This window comes from Kryptolebias marmoratus, linkage group LG10, assembly GCF_001649575.2.
Source record: "Kryptolebias marmoratus isolate JLee-2015 linkage group LG10, ASM164957v2, whole genome shotgun sequence".
In the NCBI taxonomy this organism is placed as follows: Eukaryota; Metazoa; Chordata; class Actinopteri; order Cyprinodontiformes; family Rivulidae; genus Kryptolebias; species Kryptolebias marmoratus.
In genome coordinates, this window is record NC_051439.1 from 7,295,452 (window position 1) to 7,322,793 (window position 27,342).

The window sequence follows — 27,342 nt, forward strand, 5'->3', positions numbered from 1 at the left end:
GTAATCATTAGGTTCACATTTACAACTGAGTCTTCAACTGAGCCTTTAATTTCCTTGAATTAATAAACATTAATCACTTCATTTAGCTAAATACTGAGCCAGCTTCAGTGTATGAACAATATTTTATAACCATTTTAGAAATGCTTTGTAAAGTGTTTCAACTCATAAATAATGTATTTATGAAGCAATAATCTTTTACAAAGATGCTTTTATTGTGAAGTGGTACCAACAAAGATCAATACCATTATTCTTTTGTCTTTGTTCTAAGGTTTTCTGAAAAGAAAGTGTTACTTTAATTTATTATGATTATTTCTACACTGATTTATTGTTTTACAATAAAAACTGTTACTCTACTCCTAATAGTATAAAAGCTGATTCAGCCTTCACACGCTCACATTATTGTGTTCCTATTTTTCTATTTGTTTGTACATTTTTTCTTTTAACTACTTCTGCTTACTTTATGCTGTTCATGTATCAAAATATTCGGCTCATACAGGAGATACTGCAGTGACTTTTGTATTTTTTTTTTTCTTTTTCAAAACTTTTGACTTCCCTATACGTCCCTATAAAAAAATGCATTAAAATCTCTTCAAAACCAATATTATCTTTAAAATCTGCTTCAGTACACTTGCTCTTTTTACATCTTCTTATGCTACTTTTAGTTTCTAGCAATTTTTGATAGTATTAGTTTTTAGCTGGTGTTTTGCTACTTTTAGATAGAATTTTGCTACTTGTTTTTGTAGTTTTTATTTTTAGCTGGTATCTTCCCCATTTTAGCTTTTAGTTGGCACATTGCTTCACATTGGAAGCTAGAAGAGAGACAAACAGTGGTTCAGAAAACCTAAAGACTGACCACCATTTATGATGCAGGACTGTACCTTGTCCCCAGCAAGAACTTTGAAGGACGCCATGACCTGGTCTGCTGTGTCCGTGTCGGCCGTCTCGCGGGACATGAAGTCTATGAAGGCCTGGAAGGTGACGATGCCCATTCTGTTGGGATCCACGATGCTCATGATGCGGGAGAACTCGTTCTCACCCTGATGGCAGCAGAGAGAAAAGATCAAGTTTAATAACACGTCTTTACCCTAATGGCACAAGAAAGTGAAGGATTTAGCCCATATTACCTTATTAAGGTGGAAAATATTTTGACTATGGTGCAAGTACTGCTGAGTCTTCCATCACAAAAACAAACTTAAAAACTTGTGGATTCAAAACAAGAACTTTGGAGAAGAATAAATAAATTGCTAAATGCTAAATAAACAGAACTAGCATTTCTTAAAGGAATGCATATTGCCCGCCGCCTTTCATGCCAGAGTTTGTAGTTGTTTTAAACCTTAAAAATATTATGGGTAATCTCATGTGATATCTTGAGATGTCATGCTCAGAGTGTTGTGAATGACTCTCAGCTACAATTGCATCCAATTTTAGCTCAATATTTCTGAAACTGACTGAATTTGAGCCATTCCAAACATGAATCAGTTGTAGATCTACATCCAGGGATTATTTCCTGAAAGTTTATTCAAATCTGTTCAGTGGTTCATGAGAAAATTTGCTAACAGACACAGTTGACTCCACTGGCAAAGTTTTAAACACATATCTCATGTCGGTATGTGTTGTTGGGAATCAGTCTCAGCTACCACCACATCAGACTTTAGCTTAATATCTGTAAAACTGACTGAATTATAGTCAATTTTATAAAAGTCAGTTAGATGTGGCAGCCATCTTGAATTGGGTTGTCTCCTAAAGTTCATCAGTTGCAGATATACATCTAATGATATTTTTTCCTGAGAGTTTCATTAAAATCTGTCCTGTGGTTCATGAGGTATTTTGCTGCTACAGAAAAACGAACACACAAACTCAGATTGAGGCAAAAATATCACTTTTGGCGACGGGCAATGAATACGCATACAGTTCTTTTTTTTGCATTCATTTTAGCTCCAACTGCTCTGGATCCGCACAAACAAATGTTCATATTTGAAGAGAGCTCAAGGCTTTACCAGGTTGTAACCCATGGAGATGAGGCAGGTTTTGAAGTCTTCAGCATCCATGATTCCTGTTCTCTTCTACAAGGTCAGCGAGAGGCAAACGGAACCAGGAGGAGAGGAGAGGCAAGGACAGCAGAGGAAGTATAAAGGTCGAACAGTGAGGAAATTCAGACAAGAAAGCCGCAACAATCCGTGTTGCGGATGTTGCGAGGTGAGGGGAAAATACGGAGCAAATTCAGAGGGAGAATAAAGGCAAGAGTAGAGGGAGAAGGAGGGAAGTAGAAAAAGGAAGAAAAAAAAAAGTTAAACCTCTCACTGCTGGGGTGTGGCCACGATTAAGTACCTGTGCATCGTTGGCGATATCGAAGCCCAGGCTGATCAGGCAGGCCTTGAACTCTTCCGCGCCTAGAGTGCCCGAGTGGTCCTGGTGTGTGGGAGCCCAGTGCCAGGCCAGGCGTCGGGGGTGGGGGGTGGAGGCACAGGCCATGCAGCAACACACACAGCAGTGTCAGTGACGGTGAGGTGACGGGGGTGGGAGAGCGGGGCGAGGAGGAATGTGGAGGGAGTGCACCATGCACGGGTGGGAAAAGGAGGTGAGGGGGTGAGGGAGGGGGGTGAAGGGAGAGGGTCATGCACGAGAGACAGAAAACAGAGAGAAAAAAAAGGTGCACATTGATTAGGATGTGGCAGGTGAACACGCCGCTGGGTGAAGGCATTCAGAGGAGTTAATGTGCAGAGCAGGCAGACTAACGGCCCTTCAGCTCAGCTCGGTCAGATCGTCACAAGCACACGAACCACACAAAATCTGTCACCGTACCGTGTTTATAGAAACACAAAAATACAACACAAACATGTTCACTTTACCAAACAACTTAAGCAACGTACAGACGTGGACAAATGTATTTTTACCCTTTTGTAAAAAAAAAAAAAAAAACATCATTAAAATAACTTGAAAGAAAAAAATACTAACAGTTAACTAATGAAAATCAGTCATTGCTTTTGAATTTTAGTTTAAACGAATTAGTTTAAAAAATAAACTAATTAAACTGGCCTTAACAAAAAGGATGGTACTCTTAAAGATTAAAACTGACAGGGAGATGTTAAATTAAACTGTCCTGTAATCTGCATCACAGGTGTCTCCAGTCCTGTAATCAGTTAATCAGTCAGACTGACAGTTTCAAGGGTGACAGGTAGTCACAGGGCTGTTTGGTATCATGGTGTGTAACTCACTGGACATGGAGCACAGGAAGCTGAGGACAGTTATCGTCTCAGGAGCTTAGAGAGAAAAAAAATCTCCCTGTAGAAAGGCCTAAGTTAGTAAATGGTAAGAATTTTGTTTTAAGAATTATCATTATGTGTATTACAAAGTGGAAAAATGGAAACATTTGCCAACAGCCTAACTAAATCCTTGCCACATTTTAAAAATACTTAGTTTCTTACACAGAACTGCAGCATATAAAACTGACAGACATATTCTGCTCGTTTTAGCTCAGCTTCAGCTCTTATGTGTACCAACAAGCTGAAGGCCTTGAAATATGAAACTGAATCAAGTTCGGGTTCGACTTCCTGAAAGATGAGGGAGCAGAGTTTTCGAGAAGCAGCGATCAACGTGAAGCTCATTTTGATCTTCCTGCTGTGCTGCATGATGATGCAGCTGCTGTTTTTCCTGAAAGTACTGAAGCGTTTAACGATCAGTGTTATTGTCCCTGAAGAAAACGCTTTCAACCACACAGAGTCACACACAAGCTCATACATGTACACAATGTTTTATATTAAAAGCAACTTTAAGACTAAACCAACCCTTCAGGGTGAGCCTCAAACCTTTAATAATTATTTCACTACATATAGACAAACTATTCCTTTAATAACATTCTATATTTTTGCTCCTAGTATTTCTAATAGGGCCTTACAGGGTTTCTCATTCACCCATTCATACACACACAGTGCATTCATTTAAATATTTTTACACATTATATACACCGATAAGCATATTGGTGGGCATTAGGGGTACAGTGTCTTGCCCAAGGACACTTTGGCCTGCTGCAGTGGCTGGGGATCGAACCCCCGAGCCACAAGCCAAGCCACCCGAGGAAGCAGCGAGAGCACAGTCTGTGCGCGCCTGCTGCTTCGTGTCTGCACAGCGACTCAGTACTGACCCTGTCGAAGTGGTTGAAAGATGCCCGGAACTCGTTCAGCTGCTCCTGGCTGATGCCCTTGGCGTCTCGTGTCAGGATCTGGTTCTCAATTTCATTGATGGTGCGAGCGATGGTGGTGAGCAGCTGCTCCCAGCCCACACGGATGTGCTGCAGAGAAGAGGAAGACAGACAGGCAGGGAAATCGGGTCTCAGAGGCTAGAATTTGGTTTTGTGATTCAGATGGCCACCTGGAATCATCACTGAAAACAAGGCACACTGAAATAATTTGTAAAAAGCATTTTTTCTTGGCTAAAATGCTCGTCATGTTTTGATATCTGGTGGTAATTTTGAGATCTATTGTTTTGTTCCTAACTGCCTCCATGTTTCCTCCCTCTGAGCAGAAAAATAAAGATCGATTCTAGCTGCTCGTTAACCACAGTCCTGGCTTCGAGTTTTACAAAATTCAAATCAGTTTCTTTTCTTCCCACCTAAAGAGGTCCAACTATAAGGCCGATGACATTCTCTGTATGAAGAAATCCATTAAGTTCAACACAACATGACTTTACACTATATACAAACAACAGTAAACTCAATGTTTTTTTAATTGAAAAAACAAATATGATTTCATTTGGCTCAGTAGATATTCATTTTGACTCCACCAGGATTAAATATTAAAACTACTTTAGCGGTGGATTAATATGGCAGAGAAACTGTGTGCATCAAATTGTGATTAAAGGAATAATGGGTTTGAGTGGGGCTCGTTGGAACAGAGGAACAGGGTTTATGGAGTTTTGGTTTCACAGCTACACCTCTTGTGATTTAAGCAATAATAAATTTAAAAGGATGATCAAATAACATGTCTTCAGGGTAACCTGACACTTGTTACCCCCCCACAGCACAAAGAGACCCAAGTCTTCCTTCAGAAGCTACATCTGGAAGCACACTTTTACAAATTAAAGGCCTAGCATTCCTAAAAGGAACGTCATCGCCCATCACCTCCCGTGTCAGAGTTTTAGACTACGATCATCTTATTTGGAGAAATAATGGAGTTGTAGCCATTTTTGTCAGACCTTAAAAGTAAGGTTATGCATGATCTCATGGGATTTCCCAATATTTTGTGTGATCTTGCATGTGTTGTGAAGGACTCTTAGCTGCCACCCCACCAAATCTTAGCTCAATATCTGTAAAACTGAGAAAGTTATAGTTAGGTTTGTGTTGGCTCAGGTCAATTGGCTGTGGTGGCCATCTTGAATGGCACAGACTCCAAAAGTTAATCAGTTGCAGACACAGTTGGTCACAGGCCAGTGAAAATGACTTTCCTTCAGTGGAAATGTTGGGAACATGACTGTTGTCCATCTTTGGTGGGGGGACAAATACCAGCAGCAGCCTTTCTGTTGTCATGGTTACCTCCATGGTGTAATTGGTGTGCTTGTTGTCGAAGATGAGCGCTTCCTGAATGAGCTGGTGATCCCCCTCCAGCTGGTCGATCTTTGGCTTGTAGTTGATGATGCTTTTCTCGTACTGGCGGAGGTGCGACAGCTGATCCTCCAGGGTGCCGTGCATCTCGATTGAGATGCGGCCAATTTCCTGGACAGACACACACAGAGCACACGAAAAGACAACTTTACAACTCCTGTTTGACTTGGATGAATTTACTGAAACCTTTAATATTAAACCCAATAATGGTATTATTTCAGATATCCAGAGACTGGACATCCTGTTACAACAATACTGAAACAAGAAAAACAAATTATTCATACAAGTGTATCATAAACTTCAAACTGCTCACAAAGCCCAGGCAGCAGCTGACGACACGCTGACCTCTTTCTGAACCTGTAATGGGATCATTTGACTGCTGGTGGCGCTCACGCTTACCTCCATCTTGGTCTGGATCCAGGGCCCAATGACGTTGGCCTGATTGGCGAACTGCCTGCGCAGACGTTCGTTGTTCTGCTGCCGGGCATGTTCTTCAATCAGAGCCTGGTCGCGCTGCGGCACCAGCTGCCGGACCTACAGGAGAGTCACGGGAACCCCACCGGGAATGAGCCTTTAAGTACATTTTCTACATCTGAAAAGCATTTATAAGTATTATAATTTACACTTTTTTATATTCTGAATGGTAGCATGTTTGGTAGTCTGAACACAATCTGTCCCGAGCCCAACTGTAGGACCTCCTGCTGAACTGTGATGCTCCTGCACAGACAGCAGAGAGGACGTCTTAGCATTAAAAACAAACAAACAAGAGGGAAAAAGTCCACTTAGCTGCAGCTGATCAGAGATAATCTGCAATATAATATTCTGAAGATTCAGCTTGTTCTTGGCCGAAATCCTTCTCAACATAAATGTCTTGTTGAGTGGATTACAGGACGTTGTATGGGTGAGTTTCTTTTTGGTTTCATGTTTGTTCTGATTGTTTTTCGACCCACTGTGGTCGCTGTAAAATCACAGGACAGTCTGAGCGGTGTCGTATTACATTACATTCACCTAATTAAACACCCAGCTGATGTTCTGTTCACAGTAGAAAAGCTGCCGGCTGTCAGTGCACTGTGGATTTTTTCCGTTCAAATTTTCAGTCTTTGTTTTGACACTGAGCTCTGAAGTCAGTAATCGTCGTATATGTGCCTTCATTTCTCTTCTACTGTGTCTGTTAGGTAATTAAGAGATAACTCTACAACTCAAAGGCTCTGTCTGAACCGTCTAATGTCTAAATAATAATCTAGTTCAGATGTTTGAATGTATTGTAATTTTTTTTTACAGAAACATCAGCAGACCTGTTGACGTCCTGTTTGTTGCTTGCTGTCAGCCCTCTGTGTGCTGGTAACTGACATCTGATTACAAAAATGTTTTGGGAAACATATTTTACCAGCAAATGGGAGCCGAGGTGTCAGAGCCGACCACATCCAGTCAAATCACCCGAAACCGATTCAAAACAATGTTGTAATAACAGATGTGAACAGAGTTAACGCTGACCTCTTTCTTAAAAGATTTTTAGCCTAAAACTCTTGAATAAAAAGGTGGAAAGTGATATACATTCAAGCAATTATATCATTATACCTTCAGGATTTGGCATAACAATTAAATGAATTTCCATCACAGGTTTATTTTGGCCTGGAGTCAGACTGACTCTGTGATAAAAATCTTCTAAAGGTTGAATGGGGAATCTATATTTGTACACACAGAAAAGTTTCTTAACTTTACACGATCCATTAATCTTTAATAGAAAGTATTGACATAAAAAAAAACGATTTCATGCATACTAATTACCTTGTCCCATTTGCCATTAATCTCCTGTGGGTTGATGGTTGTGTAGGGGTTGGTGCCGGCCATATTCACATGGTAGGTCTGCACAATTTTGGCGATCTCGTTGTGGATGCCCAGGATGGCCATGCGCTCTTTGTCAGCATCCGGCAGGGTGGCCTTGAACTGCTCGTGGGCTGTGCTCAGCCCCTAACACGCAGCAAAGAAACAAGAATAAATTCTTTGCTGCTGAAACAGGATTTTCTTTCTACTTTCACCATAAACAAACCCAGTTCTCCCAAGTTGGGACCTTGTGTAAAATGTAAATATGTCTGTAAGACTGTCAGAATGCAAACAACATATTTTATTCACAACGGAACAAAATAAACATATCAAATGTTTTTTCTTTTTTTTTTTGTTGCAGCGATGGGAGCAGATGTTGCTGTAAAACCTGTAGATACTTTTCTGCATTGATGTAAGCCTCTGTTACCTCTGGAACTATTTATTTTTTGGAAGTTTAGCTCCCATCATTTCAAAATTAACATATTTTTCTTTTCATCTTAACTTTGTATAATCAGTGACGTTGTTGAAAAGCCAAAAGCATGCCTGATAAATAAGCAGTGCACACACTAAAACTAAACCAGTCTTTTTAAGGTAAGGTTAAAGTGGAAATTTGAAAAGAGGAATAAAAATGCAACATGACAAAAGAAACAAATTCTGATGAAAAGTGTGAAAATAATTGAAAAAAATTTTTTTTTTACCTTGATAAATAATTGATATCTGGTTTCTCTACATGACTGCAGCCATATGAAAATGGTTTTGTATAATGACAGCTCTCTTCAAAGCTTTGATTTGTTTAGGCTTCTCGATTTTGATACAACCACTTTCTTTTACACTCTTTACAACTTTTGCTTTTAACTTCCTGATTGCTGGTTTTATTTTCTGTTCAGCTGTTGCTGCTCAGTTTGAGATTCACTAAACGCACTTACAGAGATTTTTTTCATCTATCACACTTAAGAAAACTGAGCTTTGTGTTTGCTTTCATTCGTGTTCATGCTCAAGCTTGTGCATGTGTGTAAAGTTTTATCATGACTGAAAAAAAAAAAAAAAAACTTTCACGAATAATGACGACGAAAGACAACAGGCAATTTAAAATGTCTCTTCATAGACTTCCTTTTACTTGTTACTTTTACCTGTCGTTTCCCTTCTTGCTCACCTGGATTTCTTCAATAGTGTGGACGATGAAGGTGTCCTGCAGGTCCTCCATGGCGCCCTCCATCCAGTTGTTGAATGGAGCTGCTCTTTTGGCAAACTCAAGGTACAGCTGGTCGATAGTTTCCAACAGCTTCTCAGTTCGCTGTTGAGCATTAAAATATACACAGGTTTGTAAAGTCTTTCAATCATGTTTTTGCTTGTGTCTGTGTGCATGTGTGTGTCTGTTAGCAAAATATCTCGGATCTCCTGTGTGGATTTGATTGAAAATACTGCAAAGTAATCAATGGATGCATATCTACTGATTAACATTTAGAGTCAATCCAATTCAAGATGGCTACTACAGCTAATCAATATCAGTCAACAAAAAAAGGCTATAACTCAGAAAATGAGCTAAAATTTAATGTGGTTGTAGCTAAAAGCCATTACTACGATATTGCATACGATTGTGAATAATAAAGGTTTGAGCAGAAATGCTTACAATTCCGTCATTTCCCAACATAAGATGATCTTAGACTAAAACTATGGCCTGAAAAGCAGCAGGAAGTATGCATTCCTTTAATTTTATTTAGTATTGTTTTTAAAAATGTGAATGTTTGAGGGTAGAGGATCCATTTTAAATGAAAAAGAAGAACCTTCAAATAAGTTTCTCTACAGTTCATCCGTTTGAAGAAAAACATTCATCAATAAAAAGGCAGATTTTTTTATTCTGTGGAAACATTTAGGGTCTCTTTTCTCACATCACCTGCAGAGCCTCGTTGCGTTTCTGGGTCAGACCTCCCAGGGCGTCCCACTGGTCGCAGATCCGCTGGCAGCGAGCGTTCACGCTGGGGGAGTCGTAGTAGTCCAGCTCACTGTAGAACAAAACGAGAGACTTATCATCGTCTGCATCGCAGCAGCCTGGAAGCGCATTCATCATCTTTCTTATCTTTCAGTCGGAGCCTTTTGTGTCCCCTCCTCCGAACGTCTTACTTTAACTCCTGTGCGATAGCGGCAATCTGCTCCACGCGGTCCTGATGTGCAGCCAGGTCGCTCTCAAAGGCCTCGTGTTTCTTCAGCAGCGCCTTGATCTCCGACAGAGAGGCCGTCTCGTAGTCCCGCTTCTGCAGCAGGTCGTCCTTACCTAAGGCACAGTAGATGAAGCAGGAAACGTTAAAAAATAAAATTACATTTAAAAAAAAAGCACATTTCTTTAACGTAACATCTACCAGATTATAAATTTGAGATGAAAGTTGCTGAGCAAGAACTGCAGCTTTGGTAAACCATCACCTCCACGTTTGTTTACATTAAACAGAAGCATGCTGGATGTTTATGTGCAAACTGCAGATATTCTGAAGCATCTGGTTAGCATCCTGTACCTTCAGTCCAGGCTTCGTGAATCGCTGCTTTCTGTCGAAATTTCTCTGCCAGGTGGTCGAGCCTTTCCAGCCTCCGGATCTCGTTGAGGAGCCACTCTTCGTAGCCCTTCTCTGCTCCCTCGAGATTTCCCCATGCATTGTTAATGTCCTGAGCAGGGCCAAAGAGAAGACATGAAAACTTCTGGAACAGCCTGGGACGTCAACGCAGCCACGGCCTGGTTCTGAACGTCTGTTTTACAGCAAAACAAACTAAAACCAACTTGTTGTTTTCTTCTCATAAATAGAGCTATGGTAACAGTTAGTCTAGCCATTTTAATCTTTTCCACATCTTTAAAATGATGACTAAGTTTTGAAAAGAAACATTTTTCATTACGCTCAACAGGGAGCAAATGTTTTTATACAGAGTTTTAGAACTTTTTAAGAATCTACTGTTCCATGTCCACTTTCACCTACTAAAACACACTTAAACTTTGGTTACTATGATGATGTGAGGAAGGTTTTAGTTAAATAAGTCTTCCTGTTTTGTGTTATGGATAACACACACTTACAATTTCTCCACCTTGAGAGGGAAAAACACTTTCTGATTCATCAGTTTTAAGTCCAGCTCATGGGCAAGATGAATATCTAACAAGTCTGTAAACATCGTCTTTAACACTTTCTTTTTTAATTCATCATATGCTTGTCATCAAGCTGCCCAGCTTCTTTGAAACTAAAACATGCTTGTTTATTTCTCTAATACAGAAACAGGTTTTCTAACTAGTAAAAGAACCCCGTTATGAGAAGCATAAACTGAGCTAAGCTTAATTCTTCATATTATTAATATTACTTAATGCTTACACTTTATTTTACTCTACAACATAATCAGGCTGTGAGTAAATTGTAGGAAAAAAGAAAACATGAAAACAGTTGTGTTACAATAAAATCACAACAGATATTGTTGATCCAACCTGCCAGGTGGCTGAGAGAAAAACAGGATTCATTACACACAGAAAAATGTGAAGTTATTTAGACTTTTTCAGAGTTCAGCACTTTATAGTCAGACTCACACGGTTTGTGTAAGTTGATGCAACTCTTTGGCCACGGTTGCCCATCAAAGTTGTAAAGAAGTTTGTTTAAAAGTTGGGCACAAAATGTGTGAAACTTTGTTCTTTTTCCAACTACTATAACATACCAAGACCATTTTCCCCTCTGAGGGCATGAAGGCAGGCCTGTTGCTGAGCCGCAGTTTGGTCTGAAGAGTGTTGAAATTGATCTCCAGCTGGCACTTCTCCTGCACTTTGGGCGGTTTGTGGAGACGCCGGTAATCTCTAAAGTCCTCCAGCTTCTGCTGCATGGCCTGCATAGTGTTCTCAGGCATCCTGTTCTCCAGCCAGGGGATGGTGCGGCGGATCCACTCCAGCAGCTGGGGGGGATGGTGGTGTTTGGGTGTATGTATGTGTGTGTGTGTGCATAATGTAAAGTGCGAGGATCAGAGGGCAGGTACAGGAAAGCAAGTTGACGGAATGAAGGGAAGAAAAGAACCGTGCAGTAAAAAAAGGACAGAAAAATTGAGAATCGTGGCAGTGAGAAAGGGAGGAAACAGTGTAATTTATGTAATTAATGTAAGTGATGAGGGAAAAAGGAAAAAAACAAAACATGAAATAAACTTATCTCAAAAAGTTGACTAGTTTTTGAAAACCAAATATGCACATAACATTTATTTTATAGTTTGTTTGCTTTTTATCAGCTCAGGCTAAGAAAGCTGACAAACATCCACGTTCAAAAGGTTTTAAAATTAGAATAAAGCATTTTTGTTTGTTTTAAAATACTGTTTAGCTTAAAACTGTCTCATTAGTTGGTGCATTCAAGTGTTTGTGTTTAGTTTTTCATTTGCAGTGTAAGTCTGAACATATCAGAAGTAAATGCATTAGTGAGAAAACTCTTCATATTTGTAATAAAGGTAATCAAGAAACTTTTAGCAACTAATGATAACTTAAAATATCAGTTTACGGTTTTATAAAGTACATGTCTGATTTGATATATACAACTTCTCCATTTCTATACAGTAAGACTTAATGCAGTCAGTTTGTCAGCCTGTTTATCTTTTGCCTTTTTGCACCTGAACGGAGCACCAACCTCCCCGAGGAGTGGAGGGCAGAGGGAACGGCTCAAAAACAGGAAATTGGAGAAAGGCTCGGAAAGTGGATGTGCAGGGCATTTATAGGGAAAGGTGGAGGGTGTGCTCACATCACTGGCCAGCTTCTCATAGTCCTCCATCAGCTGCTCATTCTCTTGATTGACAGCCAGCACCTTGCAGATCCTGTTTGCTGCCGTCTCTGCCTGAACAACGAAGGCGAAGGGAGAAACGATGTGAGACACAGAGCTGAGAGCACATTTAAACCAGAGTACTGTTCAACCTTATATGCTCTGCAAGTTTACAGCCTGCAAAGAGCATAGTGAGATTTTTTTTTACCGAATCTTCCTTGGGAATGAAGCAATATGACAGTCAGAAACTGCTTTGTGTTTTAATAAGTGAAGAATTGCTTCCAGCGCTGTGGGCTCAAAGCTACAACAAAGACCAAACTGTAGCTCATGTTGTTGTCAGGTGCAGAAACACCTTTTTTTTCTCTGCACCATTATCTAAATTTAGATAAGCTGCAAACAGTGTGTTGTTTTTGTATCTCTACCTACAGAGTACAACCCTAAACTCTGAAAAAAGTTGGGACGTTGTGTAAAAATGAAAATAAAAACATTTCATAAACCCATATTTTATTCACAATGAAACACAGGAAACAGATGAAGTGTGTAAACTAAGAAAATTGTTAATTTTGATAGCAGCAACATATCTCAAAAACCGTTGAGGCGGGGTCAACAAAAGGCTTCTCTGTTCGGATCCAAACTTGAAATTCTTTTAGAAACAACAAATGTCACATCCTCCTTACTAAAATGGAGAGGGACCATCCAGCCTGTTATCAGTGCTCAGTTCAAAAGCCTGCCTCTCTGATGGTATAGGACTGCATCATTCCAGCAGCATGGCTTCATAGTAGAAGAGTCCAGGAGCTGAACTGACCTGCCTGCAGTCCAGACCTCTCACCAGCAAAGACTCAGGACTGTTGAGCAGCTAGAATCCTCCATCAGAGCAGAATGGGACAACATTCCCTCTAAAACCTCCAGCAGCTGCTCTCCTCAGTTCCTGGATGTTTACAGACTGATGTTAGAAGAAGAGGAGAGGAAACATGGACCTGGAACAACTGTAGAGACGTGTTGCTGCCATTAAATTCAACATTACCTTATTTATTCCTGAAGACATCTTAGCTTAAATATCTGATATGTTCCATTGTGAATAAAATATAAATTTATGATATTTGCAAATCATTGCGTTCTATTTTTATTTGCATTGTACACAACTTCCCAACATTGTTTTGGAACTGCAGCTGGAAACACGAGGCTCTGCTTGTGACAAAGTTGCCTTTGAGTTTATATGACTAATGTGACAATGAGTGAGTCCAGTAAAAACATTGGTGATAGCATATCGTCATCCAGTCATTTTTAGTGCTTGCAGCCATTTTCTCCATCTTATACATTTACACATTGTCCACCGTTCTGGGACTAAGTGTGAAACCTCTCATGATTTTGCAGGATTTGAGTTTTAAAGAAATAAAAATAGAGGCGCCCATCGTTTGGGAGAGCATGTGTGTGACTGGGAAAGTTTCAGAGCTGCCACAGCTTTTAGATGTCTCTGTTCTGTGAGAAACTGCTATATTTTGTGTTTAAAGACTGGAAACAAACGAACCGGCCAGGTTTCCTATGATGTCAAGCTACTACTAGGCTTCAGGCCCAAAGAACCCGGAGTCGGAATAATTGGATCTGTTTCGCCTGCTCCCTCCACACAAGAATCTTTACACATACTAAAGATCCCTAAAGACTTATTCAGTCTTTACTGACTTATTGAACTCATCTGGACTCCTGCCCATGTCTTGGTATCTTGTGAAATGTGGGATTAATACCAGCGTTTGGATTTAGTCTGGATAATTTAGGCGATCTGTTCATCTATCTATGAAAAACTTATTTATTGAAATAATGAATCAGTTCATACATTGGTGACAGAGCATTTGTATATATTGTAAATAACTTCTCAAATTTAATACAAATCACCTGTTGCAGCTTTTATTGTTTCCTTTGTGCTCTTAAATTCAACCATAATCCTTCCTGAGCCAAACCTTCTGATGACTAACCTATTACTGCTGAGTGATTACCACTTTACTTTACCATCAGCATTACGTGTGCTACAATATACTAAGATCATTTGTTGAACTGAAAGTGAAAACATTAAAAAAACCAAAGACAAATATATTTATAGAGAAAATACAGGCAGAAATTTAAGCAACATGCACAAAGTTTGAAAAAAATGCAGCACATTTCAGCAAAGAAAAAAAAAAGCTATATGAACAAATGAACTTTTCAACTAGTATTTTTAAAGTTCCGCCTGAAAAAAAAGAAGAAATTGCTTAAACAGACCAGTGGTCTTCTACAGAAAACAGATCCACAGAAAGCTAGCCCTGAAAGCCCTTCTCATTCAGTTTCACGGCTCAGAGACTGACATCCCAAATGGACGACTACACTTCCAGCCTCTCTTGACAAAAGATCACAGGAGAGACTTGGCTCAGATGAGAGTTTCCCTGACAGCTGCCTTAAATGGAGAGCCAGGATGTGCAGGTCAGGCTTGTGTGAGCAGATGTTTGTACGAAGGTCCTATTAGGAGGCCTCTGGTGAACGTGTTTAGCAAGAGCTCTGAAGAAAGATGACTGGAATATACTTTAATTGACACTTGACGTCTGTCCATCAGTTGCAACAACCATGTATTCGAGGATTTATCAGAAGCTCTATGTCCTCTGAGTCATATCTGGATAGATGTTGACTCTTTGGACCAAAAACAAGTCTGCCGGGGCTGGCCAAGGAGGGCCGCACCGTCAAACCTTGCAGATAGATTTCCCTGAAAAGTCAGATACTAATAAGGAGATCCTTGCAAACTTGAGTTGATGATATAGTCTGTTAGAAGGAAAGAGGCAGCTGCCCTAAAACCGCTTGAAGAAGAGAGTCACTCGGCACAATGGAACCATTTCTGATCTTGAGACCGCAGCTACCAAGCACAGCAACCAGCTAACAAGCATGCAAGCTGCTATGGTAAAGCTCTCTGCAGGGGTAGGCATTTTGAGCAGGAAATGTGAAGACCTGGAGGCACGCTCTAGGTGGAATAATATTCAACTCATTGGCCTGCTGGAGGGATCAGAAGATCCTCAACCTAAAACGTCTATGGTCATATTTTTTAAGAACTTCTTGTGGATTGATGAGAAACCCGGCTTGGACGGGGCCAACAGTACACCACGTACTAAACCAAGGGATAACGAGCTGCCGCGACCGATTATTACCAGGGTGACAGTTTCAGGCCAGGAATACCATCCCACACCATGCTGGAGAGGCTTTTCCCCTGGTGTACAACAGGAAAAGGCTGTACACTTTCCTGGACTTCACACCGTCTGTGGCCAGATGGAGGGCAGCTTTTATCCAAGTGAAAAAGGAGCTTTTATTGTATTTGTCAGTTTCATTTTATTTCAGTCATCACTGTGGGTTTTTCGTTCTTTAACAAAAGGCTACAAACAAAATAGTCCGTGTCCGTACAAAATGCTCTACTTCGCCTTTCTCCTTTTTTTTTTTGGTATGGTAATGAACTCCTCATTTCAATAAAAGGCACCAAACTCTCATAGCAAAAATAATGAAAGAAAAAAATACATGTTGGCAAAGTCAGAGGCTGTCGATTCACTGCTAACTAACTCGGTAAGCATTTGGCCACGGGTAGTTTTTTTTGTCTCACCTTCTGTTTGCCTGAGAATGCGTGGTAGTAACACGACACGTAAGTCATGACGGCCTTCTCATCTGGCCTCAAGGTGCTAATGATGTCTGCCCATGGAACAGGGGACAGGGGGAGAGGACAGAGGGGAGAGAAAGGCAGAGTAAAAGTGTGCAGAGACAAAAAGGAGCCAGCAGGGGGGCAAAAACCATGAGTCACAAGTCCCCTCCAGTCCAACTAAAATCAGTCTCCAAGTTCGTTTGCAGATTTTTGATCTTACTTATAAGGAATAGGATGTTTGACAGCAGGTGGAGGTGAGAACCCAAAGTAAAGACACATTCTGATATGGTGATAATTTAATCATTTGAATCTATTTTCTAACAAATATTAGTCATTTAAACCAGTTCATTTTTAAAGTTAATTCAATTCAAGGCGGTTGCCACAGCAAAAAATCTTAATAGGAAGGGTAAAGTAGCATTTTATGCATTTTGCTGCACGACAGAGCAGCTGTCAGACCAATAAACGTCAAATACAACACGGGGCTCGTTTCTTTGACAGAAACAAGCAGACTCTCCTCTGAAGCCACGTGGTGCTTTACCATCAAAGTAAATTGACAGTTTACGGTTTGACTTTGAAGTGCCAGTTTTCATTTCACTCATTCTTCCGCCCACAACTGAAACCGTCACTCTGTAAACTGAACGCCCCATTTAAAGAGTTACTCTTCCTCCTCCTCAGTATGGAACTTCAGGCTAATCTGTGTCAGCCACAGCTGCTATCATCACTCAGATCAGACGAACTCTGCTGCATCTCCCACTCCAATCAGCTCCAGTTCACTGACAGGAAACTAATCCTTGTCAAATCCAAACAATTAAAACAAACAAACAAACAAACAAAAGAAACAACTGGACTTCTGTTTAGCGGTTCAAGACGTTTCGCTTCCCATCTGGGGAGCTTTCTCAAGTCAGAACTGGAGATGTTCTGTTTCTAAAACCAACAATGGAGCATTAAGCTTTATACCAATCATTTTCCCTCCAATTCACACGTGACCAAAACATCTCGGTGAGCCAGGAAAACAAAGGCTAACAGCTCTCTGGAGGGAGGGGTGAGAGATGAATCTGTACGTGAATTTAGCTCTATAAACGGAGCATCTCGTGCAGTTTAATGCTTGGAACTCCACGCTCTTCAGTTTTGAACTGAGAAAGCTCCTCGGATGGAAAAGAAAAGCATCTTCACCTACAGAATGCAAGTCCATTTGCTTTGTTTATTAAAACTCTTTGGATTTGCCATGTCCTGGATGACTGAGAAGCTACACCAGCGTATCTTCGTCCCACTAACAGTGAAGCAGACTGGAGGCGTACTTGTGCTCATTGTCTTTAAGAACACTGATATTGTCCCGACATGCATTTTTGGTGTTGTGAACCATGCGGAAAGTAAAGGAGAGTGACCCCAGCAGGGAGCGTTGTGCACTGCAGAGAGAAGGATACTGTTAGGAGGCGCACACAGACAAAGAACAAAAGGAGGAGGGGAGTGAAGAGGAGGAAGAGGAAGAAGACGCTGCATCCAGGATACCTTCTGTGCTCCTGAGAAGGCGTGGTAGAAGCTAGAGACGTAGGTCATGATCGCCTTCTCGTCTGGTCGAGCAGTGCCTACAATATCTGTGGGAAGGAGATGAGGTCAGGGAGGATGAAGGGTCAGGAGGGGGTCAAAGTCGTTGAGTGAAGGTGCAGGAAGTAGAGGTTGTCAAATAAAAATGATTAAGTAAGGAAAGAAAAACGAGCTGTCCAGATGCGATTGTAATTTAAACTTTACAAACTGTCCAAACAGAAACACACTCGCAAGAAGAAATCATACTTGAAGATACAAGATGACGTCAACGAGGAGGAATTTATTTGTAGAGGACGTGAATGTAAACGTTCAGTAAAAACAGCCTTCCTTTGTGCACAGCTGCACACGGAGCCCCAAACCAACTCTTTCAGGAGCAGATAAAGCTGACTTCATTCTACTTTACAACTTTATAAAATGGGTTAGATTATAAATCCTTAACAGGCAGAGACGTCCAATGGTCCTGTCCAGGTCAGAACTACAACCTGAGTTTTGGTCCAGCTAGCTCAGAGTCAACTGAAAGTAGGTTCAGTGAAAACTAAGTTACCAAGAGTTGAGTGAAACTGAGTAAGTTAACATTAATTTAGTTTGCCCTACACTCTGGGTTATCTGTAGGGAAACTTCCAGGTAAGTTACCGCAAGTTCAGGGAAACCAAGTAAGTTAACCCTGAGTTTAGAGATAAACTCAAACTTTGCTGGACCTTCTTCCTGGAACTGTGGTCCTGTACTAAACATAAAAGGAGCTTGGCTCATGTTTAACACAGCTGGTGTGCCTGACAGACTGAGAAAAGACAAAAAACAGGGGTTATGCTAATCACCGACCCAGCAAAGAACTTTCAGACTTCTGACCAGGACTTCAGAAAGAGTAGGTCTTCTAACACGGGAGATGGTCTGCTTTCCATTTAATCATCTCGCTGTTTGACACCCAGGCTGCTCACCTTCTGCATCCAACATTTTGGGAATGTCCAGGTACTTCTCTGCCACGTCGAAGGCTGTGTTCAGGTTGGTCATGGGATCATCCTGTGGAATATTTAAATTTAATTATTACAACGTTTAGGCTACATGTGTACCAAGTCCAGCTTAGCAATTCAGAATCATTGACCAGGAATGATTAATTGGTTTAGCAAAAGCAGGAACTGAACTACAACTAAGGTTTTTTTTCTCCATTATTTGGCTAAAAACGTATTACTATCCACCTAAGTCTTCTTAGATAGAACCTTTGTGTCGGTTTGGGACAAAGATTTCACTCACTTTGCGCAGCTTTCCGTAGTCAATGAGCTCTGGACGATGTCGATGAATGAGTGCACAGAAACCCAAGCCATCTTTCCAGCTGATGAAGCAAAGGTTGGAAATTTTGAAACAGAAGGCAATGAAGAAAAACAAAAGGAATGTGACGTTAGGCTTTGAGCTGCGTTTCGTTACCTAAATACATTCATATGAAGATTCAACTTTTGAGACAGTTTTCATCCCATTTACCTTTAAAGATTGAGACAGTTTGTATTTTTTCTTATCCTTGTTTTCAATATAAACTTTTTTTTTTTTTTTTTTTTTTTTAAATACTGAGAAGCTGTAAGATCCAACAAAACAACAAAAAGTGTTTTGGGACCAATTTAGGTGGTTGTCAAAAGAGACTCAAAGTGCCTTTTGTGTTCAATTAAAAAGAAAAACTTCAGAAACGGTGGAGCTCTGCGGAGGGGGGACCGATCAAATTATTTTCAAACATACAACAGAACGGGTAATTACCAGTTATGATACAGATCCTGTGTCTTACTCAGAGAGAGAGGGGAAAAAAAACTTCTGGGACACTTTTGTACACTGAACAGACATGGCGTGTTGGCAACAGTTTTCTTTAAATTTTCCACTTTGACTTTGTTGGCAAGATGCGACGTGCTCCAGTTTTACAGAATACAAAGGAACAACTGAACCCAAATATACAATAAAAGGTCAGTTTTTCCATTTCATCCAACAGGGTTATCGTTTATATCCTTTAGTGGACATCTTGTTTCAGGGCATTTGATGAATTTAGTTAAAACCTTTTGCTCTCTAACAAAAACTGCATGGCAATGCTCACCAGCTGGTTTCTAACTTTGACTGAACTTTGTGGCTGTGCAGGTAAAGTGCTTCAAAAAGCAAAAAGCAAGAAAAAACAGAAACATTTAGAAAATTGGGAGGGATTTTATTACACATAATGTCCAGTAAAACCTGAAAGACGGGACATTTGAATGAAACATTTCTGTAGCTGGTGTTGGTTTCTCTGACTGACATATTTTTAGTTTGGCTCTCTTTGGATTATTGATTACAGTCCTTGGTTCTGAGGGCAGCATGTCTGAAAACTTCACCAACTCCATCTGGTGCTTAATTTGGAAAATTGACTTGTACTCTGCATTTCCAATGTTAATTTCAATCTATTCCCTGCTATAAAAAGAGCCTGCTGAACATAAAAGGATCTTTAACAAGTTTTTTTTCTACTTGAAGTGTTCCAGGAAATAATATGGATGTTTTCCTGACTGAGATGTGCTGCTATCATCTCTCACTGAGACTACATCAAAGCTCCAGCCCTCTGACAGTCCCCGTCTCCTGCCTTTCGCTTTTTTTAAATTTTTTTATTTTATACTGAAATGACCTCAGCTCCACCTTTTCGTCTCGCTTCAGCTTTCATCCACATCTGAGCATCACACAGGTCTGTTCTCAATAATTCAACACCTAGGCGTCAAAGCCTTCGGTGACGCAGATTCAGCTTCAACTGAACTTAGTCATGGATAAAAAAAAAAACTGATCATGCTGGGATCAGACACTCAATCTTTATCTGCTACAAACTACATAAACTGCTTGCATTAAACAAATCTGCAAAACGGTACACCTGTTGAGCACCAACTTCAGTCCTTTTCATCTGATCTGGTTATCCGTTAGCAAAACATTTCATGAATCACTCAAACAGATTTTAGAAAGTACTTACTGGTTGTCCATCTACAACTGATTGTGATTAACTGTAATCTGAATCAAGATGGCCGCCACAACAAAGTGATGTTAGCCTACACAAAAACCATTTTACCTTTGGATTTCACAAACACTGAGCTGAAATGTGGTGTGGTGGTAGCTGACAGTCATTTACAACACATACTCCAAGCACTACCAGATTATTTGAGACAGCATGAGATCAAACATGTTTTCTTTTCTCTAAATTTTGACCAAAACAGCTAATAATTTGGTCATTTCTCAACATGAGATTAGCTTAGTTTAAATTTCTGTCATGAAAGGCAGCAGGTGATATTTAATTACAATCTGTACTGTCTGAGGTTCTGCTCTCATCTATGAGTCAGCAGGGATTTATTACAGGAATTTTCTATATATTACACTTTCACTTTTAATAAATCTTCAAACAAATTAAAGGCCCAGCATTCCTTGAAGGAATGCATATCAGCCACCACCTTTCATGCCAGAGTTTAAAGACCTGTTCCAGGGATGTCAGCAGGCTCAATAAACTCATTTTAAAAGCTAGAAATTCATCGGGCAGAACTGGGAGACATTTGAATCAGCGGGGGACATGAGGTCACTTAAACCTCTCTCCTTCATGACACCCTACAAAGGCAGTGAAGCTCTTTTTTCCCCATCAGACTCACTCAGCTCTGCTGCCACAGAGAACGCTTCAGGAAATCATTCCTGCCATTTGCAGTTATACTTTAAAACAGCTCATGTCTGACAGATGAGCATCAGTAAACTTTTACCAGTACACAACTACTGTAAAAATGTTATTATGTACAGTATACTTCCATCACTGCACAGTACTGCTGTAAATATGTAAACTATGTATATTCTGTCATCATAGCATTACCTCTGTCTTAATTTTGAACTTGTTGTGACAAATCAATTTCCCTCAAAAGGTTCAATAAAGTAACTTTCTGTTCTTTTCCAGACTAAGACCACCTAATACAGAGAAATGACAGTTGTAGCCATTTTGGTCAAACCTTGAAAATAATGTTTTGTGCGATCTCATGTGATGTCACAAAATGTCACACTCAGAGTGTGTTGTGAGTGACGCAGTTACAACCATAATAAATTTTAGCTCAGTAGCAGTAAAATTGAACGTGTTAAATCCATTTTTGTGTTTGTTAATGTTGATTAGTTGTGCTGGCAATTTTAAATCCGGTTCATCAGTTATTGATGTACATCCAATGATTATTTTTATAGGTTTCATTAAAATTTGTCCAGTGCTTCATGAGATATTTTGGTAACAAGTAAATGCACACAAACAAGCAGTTTTAGACACGTCCGCCTTTGTCTAAAACTGAGGGAAGGGGGGCAATTCAAGATCTACCATTGTAAAATTTAATTTTTTTAGAAACATTTACAAGAATATCTTCAAAAGTGAAAAAATATTTAAACTAAAATATACAGAAAAGGGTACTACACTAATACTTGATGGGAAATGTGATCTTATGGATCTGGAAACGTTTTCATCTTTCAGGCTCAGATTCCAGGAAGTTCAAATTGGACCACAGGTGAAGGTGATTGATCAAACTTGTGTAAAAAAGTTGCAGTAATTGGTCAACATTGGAAGGATTGGTCGAATTTGTGTTAATAGTTGCGATTGCAAAATGGTAACTTTCCAGAGGTACTGATTTTTTTTTCTCCAATCTATTTGGATAGTTTAGGCACTGAAAACAAAATAATAAAAACGCAACAAAGGAAATTCTACCACTAAACTTGAGTCTAAAATACATTTTTTCCTTGGTAAGAAATAAATGGTGTATCCCATGCTGGCTTTGAGTGTAGCTGTCTGTAACTGGATCTCCACAGGGGAGTAAATGCTGTTAGAGTCATTAAAGGACTAATGCTCTGAAGCAGCCTTATTGCTATTCTGTAAAATACCTTTTACTTTTATCTCTTTACACAGCTTTGAAATAAAACATGCATCAGCAATAGTGCGTGTGATTTTTTTGTTGTTGTGGTATGTCGAAGGGAGAAAATTTGCAAATAAAATTACGGAGATCAATGGGATTTTGTCAAACATGTGAAAACCCAGCCTGTTTTGGAGCGCTATAACTCAGACAACTGCACATTAGAAACATAATTCAAAGTTTAAAACGGCTCACAAACAGTTGGACTTTATATGTCTGAACTGCCATTTTGATTACTTTTTTGATTTTTTTACACAATTGCAGTTTAAGTTTTAGGATTTTTACAGATTTTTTCCACAGAATATTCAACTGACAGTTGATGTCACACTAACCTTTGAAATATCTAAAGTTTTCAAATCTTTTGCAAAAAAAAACTTTTCTTACACAACACTTTTTGGTACCTTTACAAATTATACATCTAAACCTTTTGTCTTCTTTCCCTCAGTGTGTCTCTCACTGCTGTAGAACTTAGTTTTCTCTCAAATCGCTGCAGAATGCAGAGTTTGGACAGCCGAGCTTCAATAGACTTTAGTTATATTTTAGCTAGAAATATTCTCTCAAAAACTGGAAGTCAGAGGGTTCTTTTAACTTGTCATATCTCCTACATGAAACGCAGCGGAAACAGAAATTCACAAGTGACCATCAGTCTTCTGAAGCTCACAGTTCAAGAAGTTTTAAGCTCTGACTTATACTTTTCACACAGCAAATCTATTTAAGGCTTACTTTTCACTCTGTTTCTGTCTGTCTCTCATTAACTTGGCAGTCAGGGAGTGACAGACACAGGTGTGTGGTCACCATAGTAACCATAAAGAGTCACAGGCAGCAGCTTTAACATTGCTTTTAAACACCTAACTAAAAATGTAGGTGTTTTTGTTCCAAACTTAGATCACTACAAGGATATGAAGGAGTTTTGGGCAGCAGCTGCATTGAAAACTTTCTACATTTCTACAGTCTTTTCATGTCGTCCGATTTTACCTGATGTGAAAATTTTGGATGTTAACATTCTTGTAGGGAGCGGTCTTTCTCTGGCACCACAGCAGGAGGCCCTCTTTGGCTGATGTTTCTGCGGTAGAAGAGAAAGGATTATTGTGAAGTCACAGAAACTTGCAGACATTTTCTTTGACTGACTCTAAACTAATCCGTTTAGTGTTGGATGAAGTATAAGTAGAAAGACAAATCAAAGTTCAAACAAAGTCACCAAATCCCAGAACTATAACGAGCTCTGAGCTTTCAGACCTAATAAATTATAATTAAAACAGAAAAACACATTACCTTCCACAGAAATGTCTTGGATGGCGAAGCGGAGAATAATGGTCCAGATCATTCCCAGGGTCATCTTAGCATTTCCATCTACGATCTCTAAAAGACAGACAAGCCAAAGGCGTATTTAGATTTACATATGAATTACCCATTGAAGGGGCAGTCCACTCATTCAAGACGTGATGTCCTAATAGTTAGTACCTTATCAGCCATGACATCAGTCACAGAGCACCGAGAATGGAAAAAAAGGCAAAGGTCTTTGTCCACGTTAAGCTAATAGCTAGCCAAAGGAATGACAGTTTTTCCAGACTTATAAATACCATTGTTCTTTCTCAAAAAGAACAGAATGGTATGAAAGAGTGATACATTAGCTACAATTAAACCTCCATGTCAGTGTTACTGCAGCAATATGTACCACGTATGTGTGCTCTAATAAAAAGTCAGAGAAAGTCAGAGAGGTTCAGCTGCCTCAGCACCATCAATATAAAGAGTCCATCTATGCTCAAACATTCTTAAAATCTCCTTAAGAGGCTGAATCTATCAGAACTAAAGATGGGCAGAGGTTCAGCAGTCTGGGAAAAACTGTGTCTAAAAATGGTGGAGGAATTTCACAATAATGTTCCTCAATGGAAAATTGGGAAGACTTTGAATATCCCATCATCTACAGATCATAATATCATCAACAGATTAAAATAATCTGCAGAAATCTCTGAGCTCAAAGGACAAGACTGAAAGTCAGTATTGGATGTCTGTGATCCCATCCTCAGGGGTCACTGCATTAAAACCAGGTCTGATTCTGTTCTGGACATCACTGCATGGACTCAGGAACACTTCCTGTAAACACAGTTCACTGTACCATCCACTAATGCTGCTTAAAGCTCTATCAGGCAAAGAAGAAGCCAGATGTGAACACCATCCAGAAACACTGCTGTCTTCTCTGGACCAAAGCTCATTTAAGATGGACTGAGGGACAGAGGAGAACTGATCTGTGGTCAGAGGAACCAAAATATGAAATTCCTTTTGGAAACTATGAAAGCCATGTCCTCTGTACTAAAAAAGGAGAGGGACCATCCATCCTGTTATCAGGGCACAGTTTATCCGCCTCTCTGATGGTATAGGGGTGCATTAGTGCCTCTGGCACGGGTAGCTAACACATCTGGAAAGATGCCGTGAATGCAGAAATGTACATACAAGTTTTAGAACTACATCTGCTCATATCTAGACAACATTTTCAGAGAAGGCCTTACAATATTAAATCTCAGACTGCATCATTCCAGCAGCATGGCTTCATAGTAGAAGAGTCCAGGAGCTGAACTGACCTGCCTGCAGTCCAGACCTCTCACCAGCAAAGACTCAGGACTGTTGAGCAGCTAGAATCCTCCATAAAATGACCCTACTTTTTCTTACCCTCTGACCTCCACTCATCACTTCATCCTACAAAAACTTGGGATCATGAAATTTGCAAATCAATGAATCTGTTTTTATTTACATTTTACACATCCCAACTTTGGCAGACATCGGGTCGTACACACACACTACTCCATGTTTCGTAAGATGGAAACTGAAGAGGACTCGAAGCCTTTCTGAATGAAGCGTGCAATGATTCATTTGAACACCAACATGGTGAGCTGTCTGCAGATGAAGGCTGTGAATGGACTTTCCATGTTCGGTTATCTTGGAGCTGTCGATAATGAAAATCCCCTTTAACAGGTCATCCTGTTTGGCTGCCTTCAATAATCATTCGTTTCTCCCTTTAATCCAATCAGGCTTGGAGCGCGGCAGCTCAGCTGTGACCACAACTCGCCCGTCGGATGTCTGGATGTGTGACGTGGTGTGAATGATGCCTCCGATTGAATTAGGCGGCAGAAAGAGTCGAGCCTGCTGGTTCATTCGGACACACGCAGATCCCGTCGAGATTAGCTTTAATGAACATGACTGACACGACAGGGGGGAGGATCACAAATCCAGTTAATGCCATTTGAAACCTCACCCCCCCCCCCCCTCTCTTTTCATCTCTCACCCTCAACAACCCCCAGTGAGTTCTGCAGACCTGAGAACTGGACTAGTCTCATCCCAGCAGTACTGCTAAGGAGCGCGGCTAAATGACCAGGAGGGAATTCCAGGAAACTAATCCGTCTGAAACGCTTGTCTGCCTCTTATCCTAAACTCAGAAGAACTGCCTTTAATTTGTCTTGTTCTGATCCAACTCATCTGCCAGCAACTTCTGTACATTTATAGAAATTGCCATTGACGGCTGCCGAAAGGCGAAAAAAAAAGACAACAGATAGTGGCAACATTTTAAACAAAGATCATGCAACCTGTCAGAGCTCAGGATATGTGCGGGGGATCAGTCTCAGCTACTACCACGCTAAATTAAAAGGTCAATGTCTGTGAAACTGACCATGACCATTTCTTTTTAACCATCAGTTGGATGTGGCAGCCATTATGAATTGGGTTGACACCAAAAGGTAATCAGTAGATTTACATTAATTAAATATTTTCTCAAAGTTTCATTAAAATTAGTTTTTTGGGTCATAACGTATTTTGTTAACAGACAGGCACACAGACATTTGTTAGCAGGCGATAATTAGTCAAAGTGAACCAACCTTTAAAGAAATCTCACTCACCGAGCTCATTCAGTGGACCTTTCTGTGTATTTAACTTGTGTTTGCAAATGTTCTCAGATTGTAAAACACTGGAGGGTGTGTTTGGCTGTGAAAGATGGAAAAAGGAATATCGAGGCATTGGAAAAGCGGAGCGTTTACTCTGCTAAAGACTTGTTTACCCTCCGGTGGAGAGAGAATGGACATCCCCAAATAATTTGTGCTGAACACCGAGCAGCATCAGCCCCGGAGGACATCTGCTGATCCTCACATCTGCTCTCAGAATCTGCACTAAAAGCAGATCCTCCACCACAGCACTGTGAAATAAGTACCTCATTAAACGGCACAGCAGCCAGAGGCTCCGCCATGGCAACCACAGAGAAAGGGCAGGGCGGTGACTGCATCACACACAACTATTTACAACAAAACAATACCTACTGATTGGGCTGGCCTATTTAAAATCAATAGCTGAAACTCAGAGCAAACAACTGAAGAAGTCACTGTGAAAAAAAAAATGTTTACTTTTCAGCCTTTAGGAGATTAATCATTGTAAGAGCTCCCCCTTACCTTCTGCTCCAATAGAAACCAGCTTCACTCCTTTACTGGCGATGAAGTCAAGTGCTTTGTTAACATTGGAGATCTTGTGAACTCTCATTTTGCCTCTTTCTGGTTTGGCCAAACGTTCACCTGAAAACAAAGACAAACATGGCAATGACATTAACTTATTATTCACCAGCTTCTCTTATAAATGGATTTGAAACCCAGCTGAATTAGTGACTCCCTTCTAGTTTAAAAAGACAAAGAAAGAAGATATAAAGACGCAGCAATTATAAGACTACTATTTTCCAATAATTGCTCTGGTATATTTCTTTAAGCAGAATGGGCCATGTCCTGCTCACAATATGAAACAACACCTGATTATTAGTCTGATTAGTCTGACTCCTCAGATCCAGACTGTTGGTATCTGAAATTCAACTTACTATCTGTGGTAATGTTTGTAAAATCCCAAAAACAAGAACAACCCACATAAAATACTTTGGTAGAAATACATAAAACAGCCCGGTACTTATGTGGGAAGTACTGTACTTGGTACTTATGTGGTACATAGCTTGCACTTACCAGGTACGTACCAGTTAGGTACTTACTAGGGTAGTTTCTAGGTAAGTGCCCTGTAAGTACCTGGTACTTACTTACAGTTTACTTACCCAGTACATACAGGCAAGTG

At 40.1% G+C, this 27,342-nt stretch overlaps 1 protein-coding gene across 3 annotated transcripts in view; it reads right to left on the reverse strand.

The window, feature by feature from the left end:
- actn1 (actinin, alpha 1) overlaps window positions 1–27,342 on the reverse strand; it is a 64,318-nt gene that overhangs the window by 827 nt on the left and 36,149 nt on the right. The window contains exons 3-21 of one of the 3 annotated variants that reach the window (XM_017415800.3): window positions 26,685–26,804; window positions 23,527–23,613; window positions 23,230–23,317; window positions 18,608–18,686; window positions 18,295–18,376; window positions 17,324–17,409; window positions 12,154–12,246; window positions 11,099–11,329; window positions 9,928–10,075; window positions 9,542–9,692; window positions 9,315–9,423; window positions 8,574–8,714; window positions 7,385–7,567; window positions 5,996–6,130; window positions 5,528–5,707; window positions 4,142–4,288; window positions 2,329–2,409; window positions 1,998–2,063; window positions 879–1,037 (exon numbers count right to left, since the gene is read on the reverse strand). In XM_017415800.3, coding sequence (XP_017271289.1) covers window positions 879–1,037; window positions 1,998–2,063; window positions 2,329–2,409; window positions 4,142–4,288; window positions 5,528–5,707; window positions 5,996–6,130; window positions 7,385–7,567; window positions 8,574–8,714; window positions 9,315–9,423; window positions 9,542–9,692; window positions 9,928–10,075; window positions 11,099–11,329; window positions 12,154–12,246; window positions 17,324–17,409; window positions 18,295–18,376; window positions 18,608–18,686; window positions 23,230–23,317; window positions 23,527–23,613; window positions 26,685–26,804 — 2,366 coding nt within the window. The remainder of the gene's footprint in view (window positions 1–878; window positions 1,038–1,997; window positions 2,064–2,328; window positions 2,410–4,141; window positions 4,289–5,527; window positions 5,708–5,995; window positions 6,131–7,384; window positions 7,568–8,573; window positions 8,715–9,314; window positions 9,424–9,541; window positions 9,693–9,927; window positions 10,076–11,098; window positions 11,330–12,153; window positions 12,247–17,323; window positions 17,410–18,294; window positions 18,377–18,607; window positions 18,687–23,229; window positions 23,318–23,526; window positions 23,614–26,684; window positions 26,805–27,342) is intronic. The other 2 variants (XM_017415767.3, XM_017415783.1) reach the window with 2 other exon arrangements.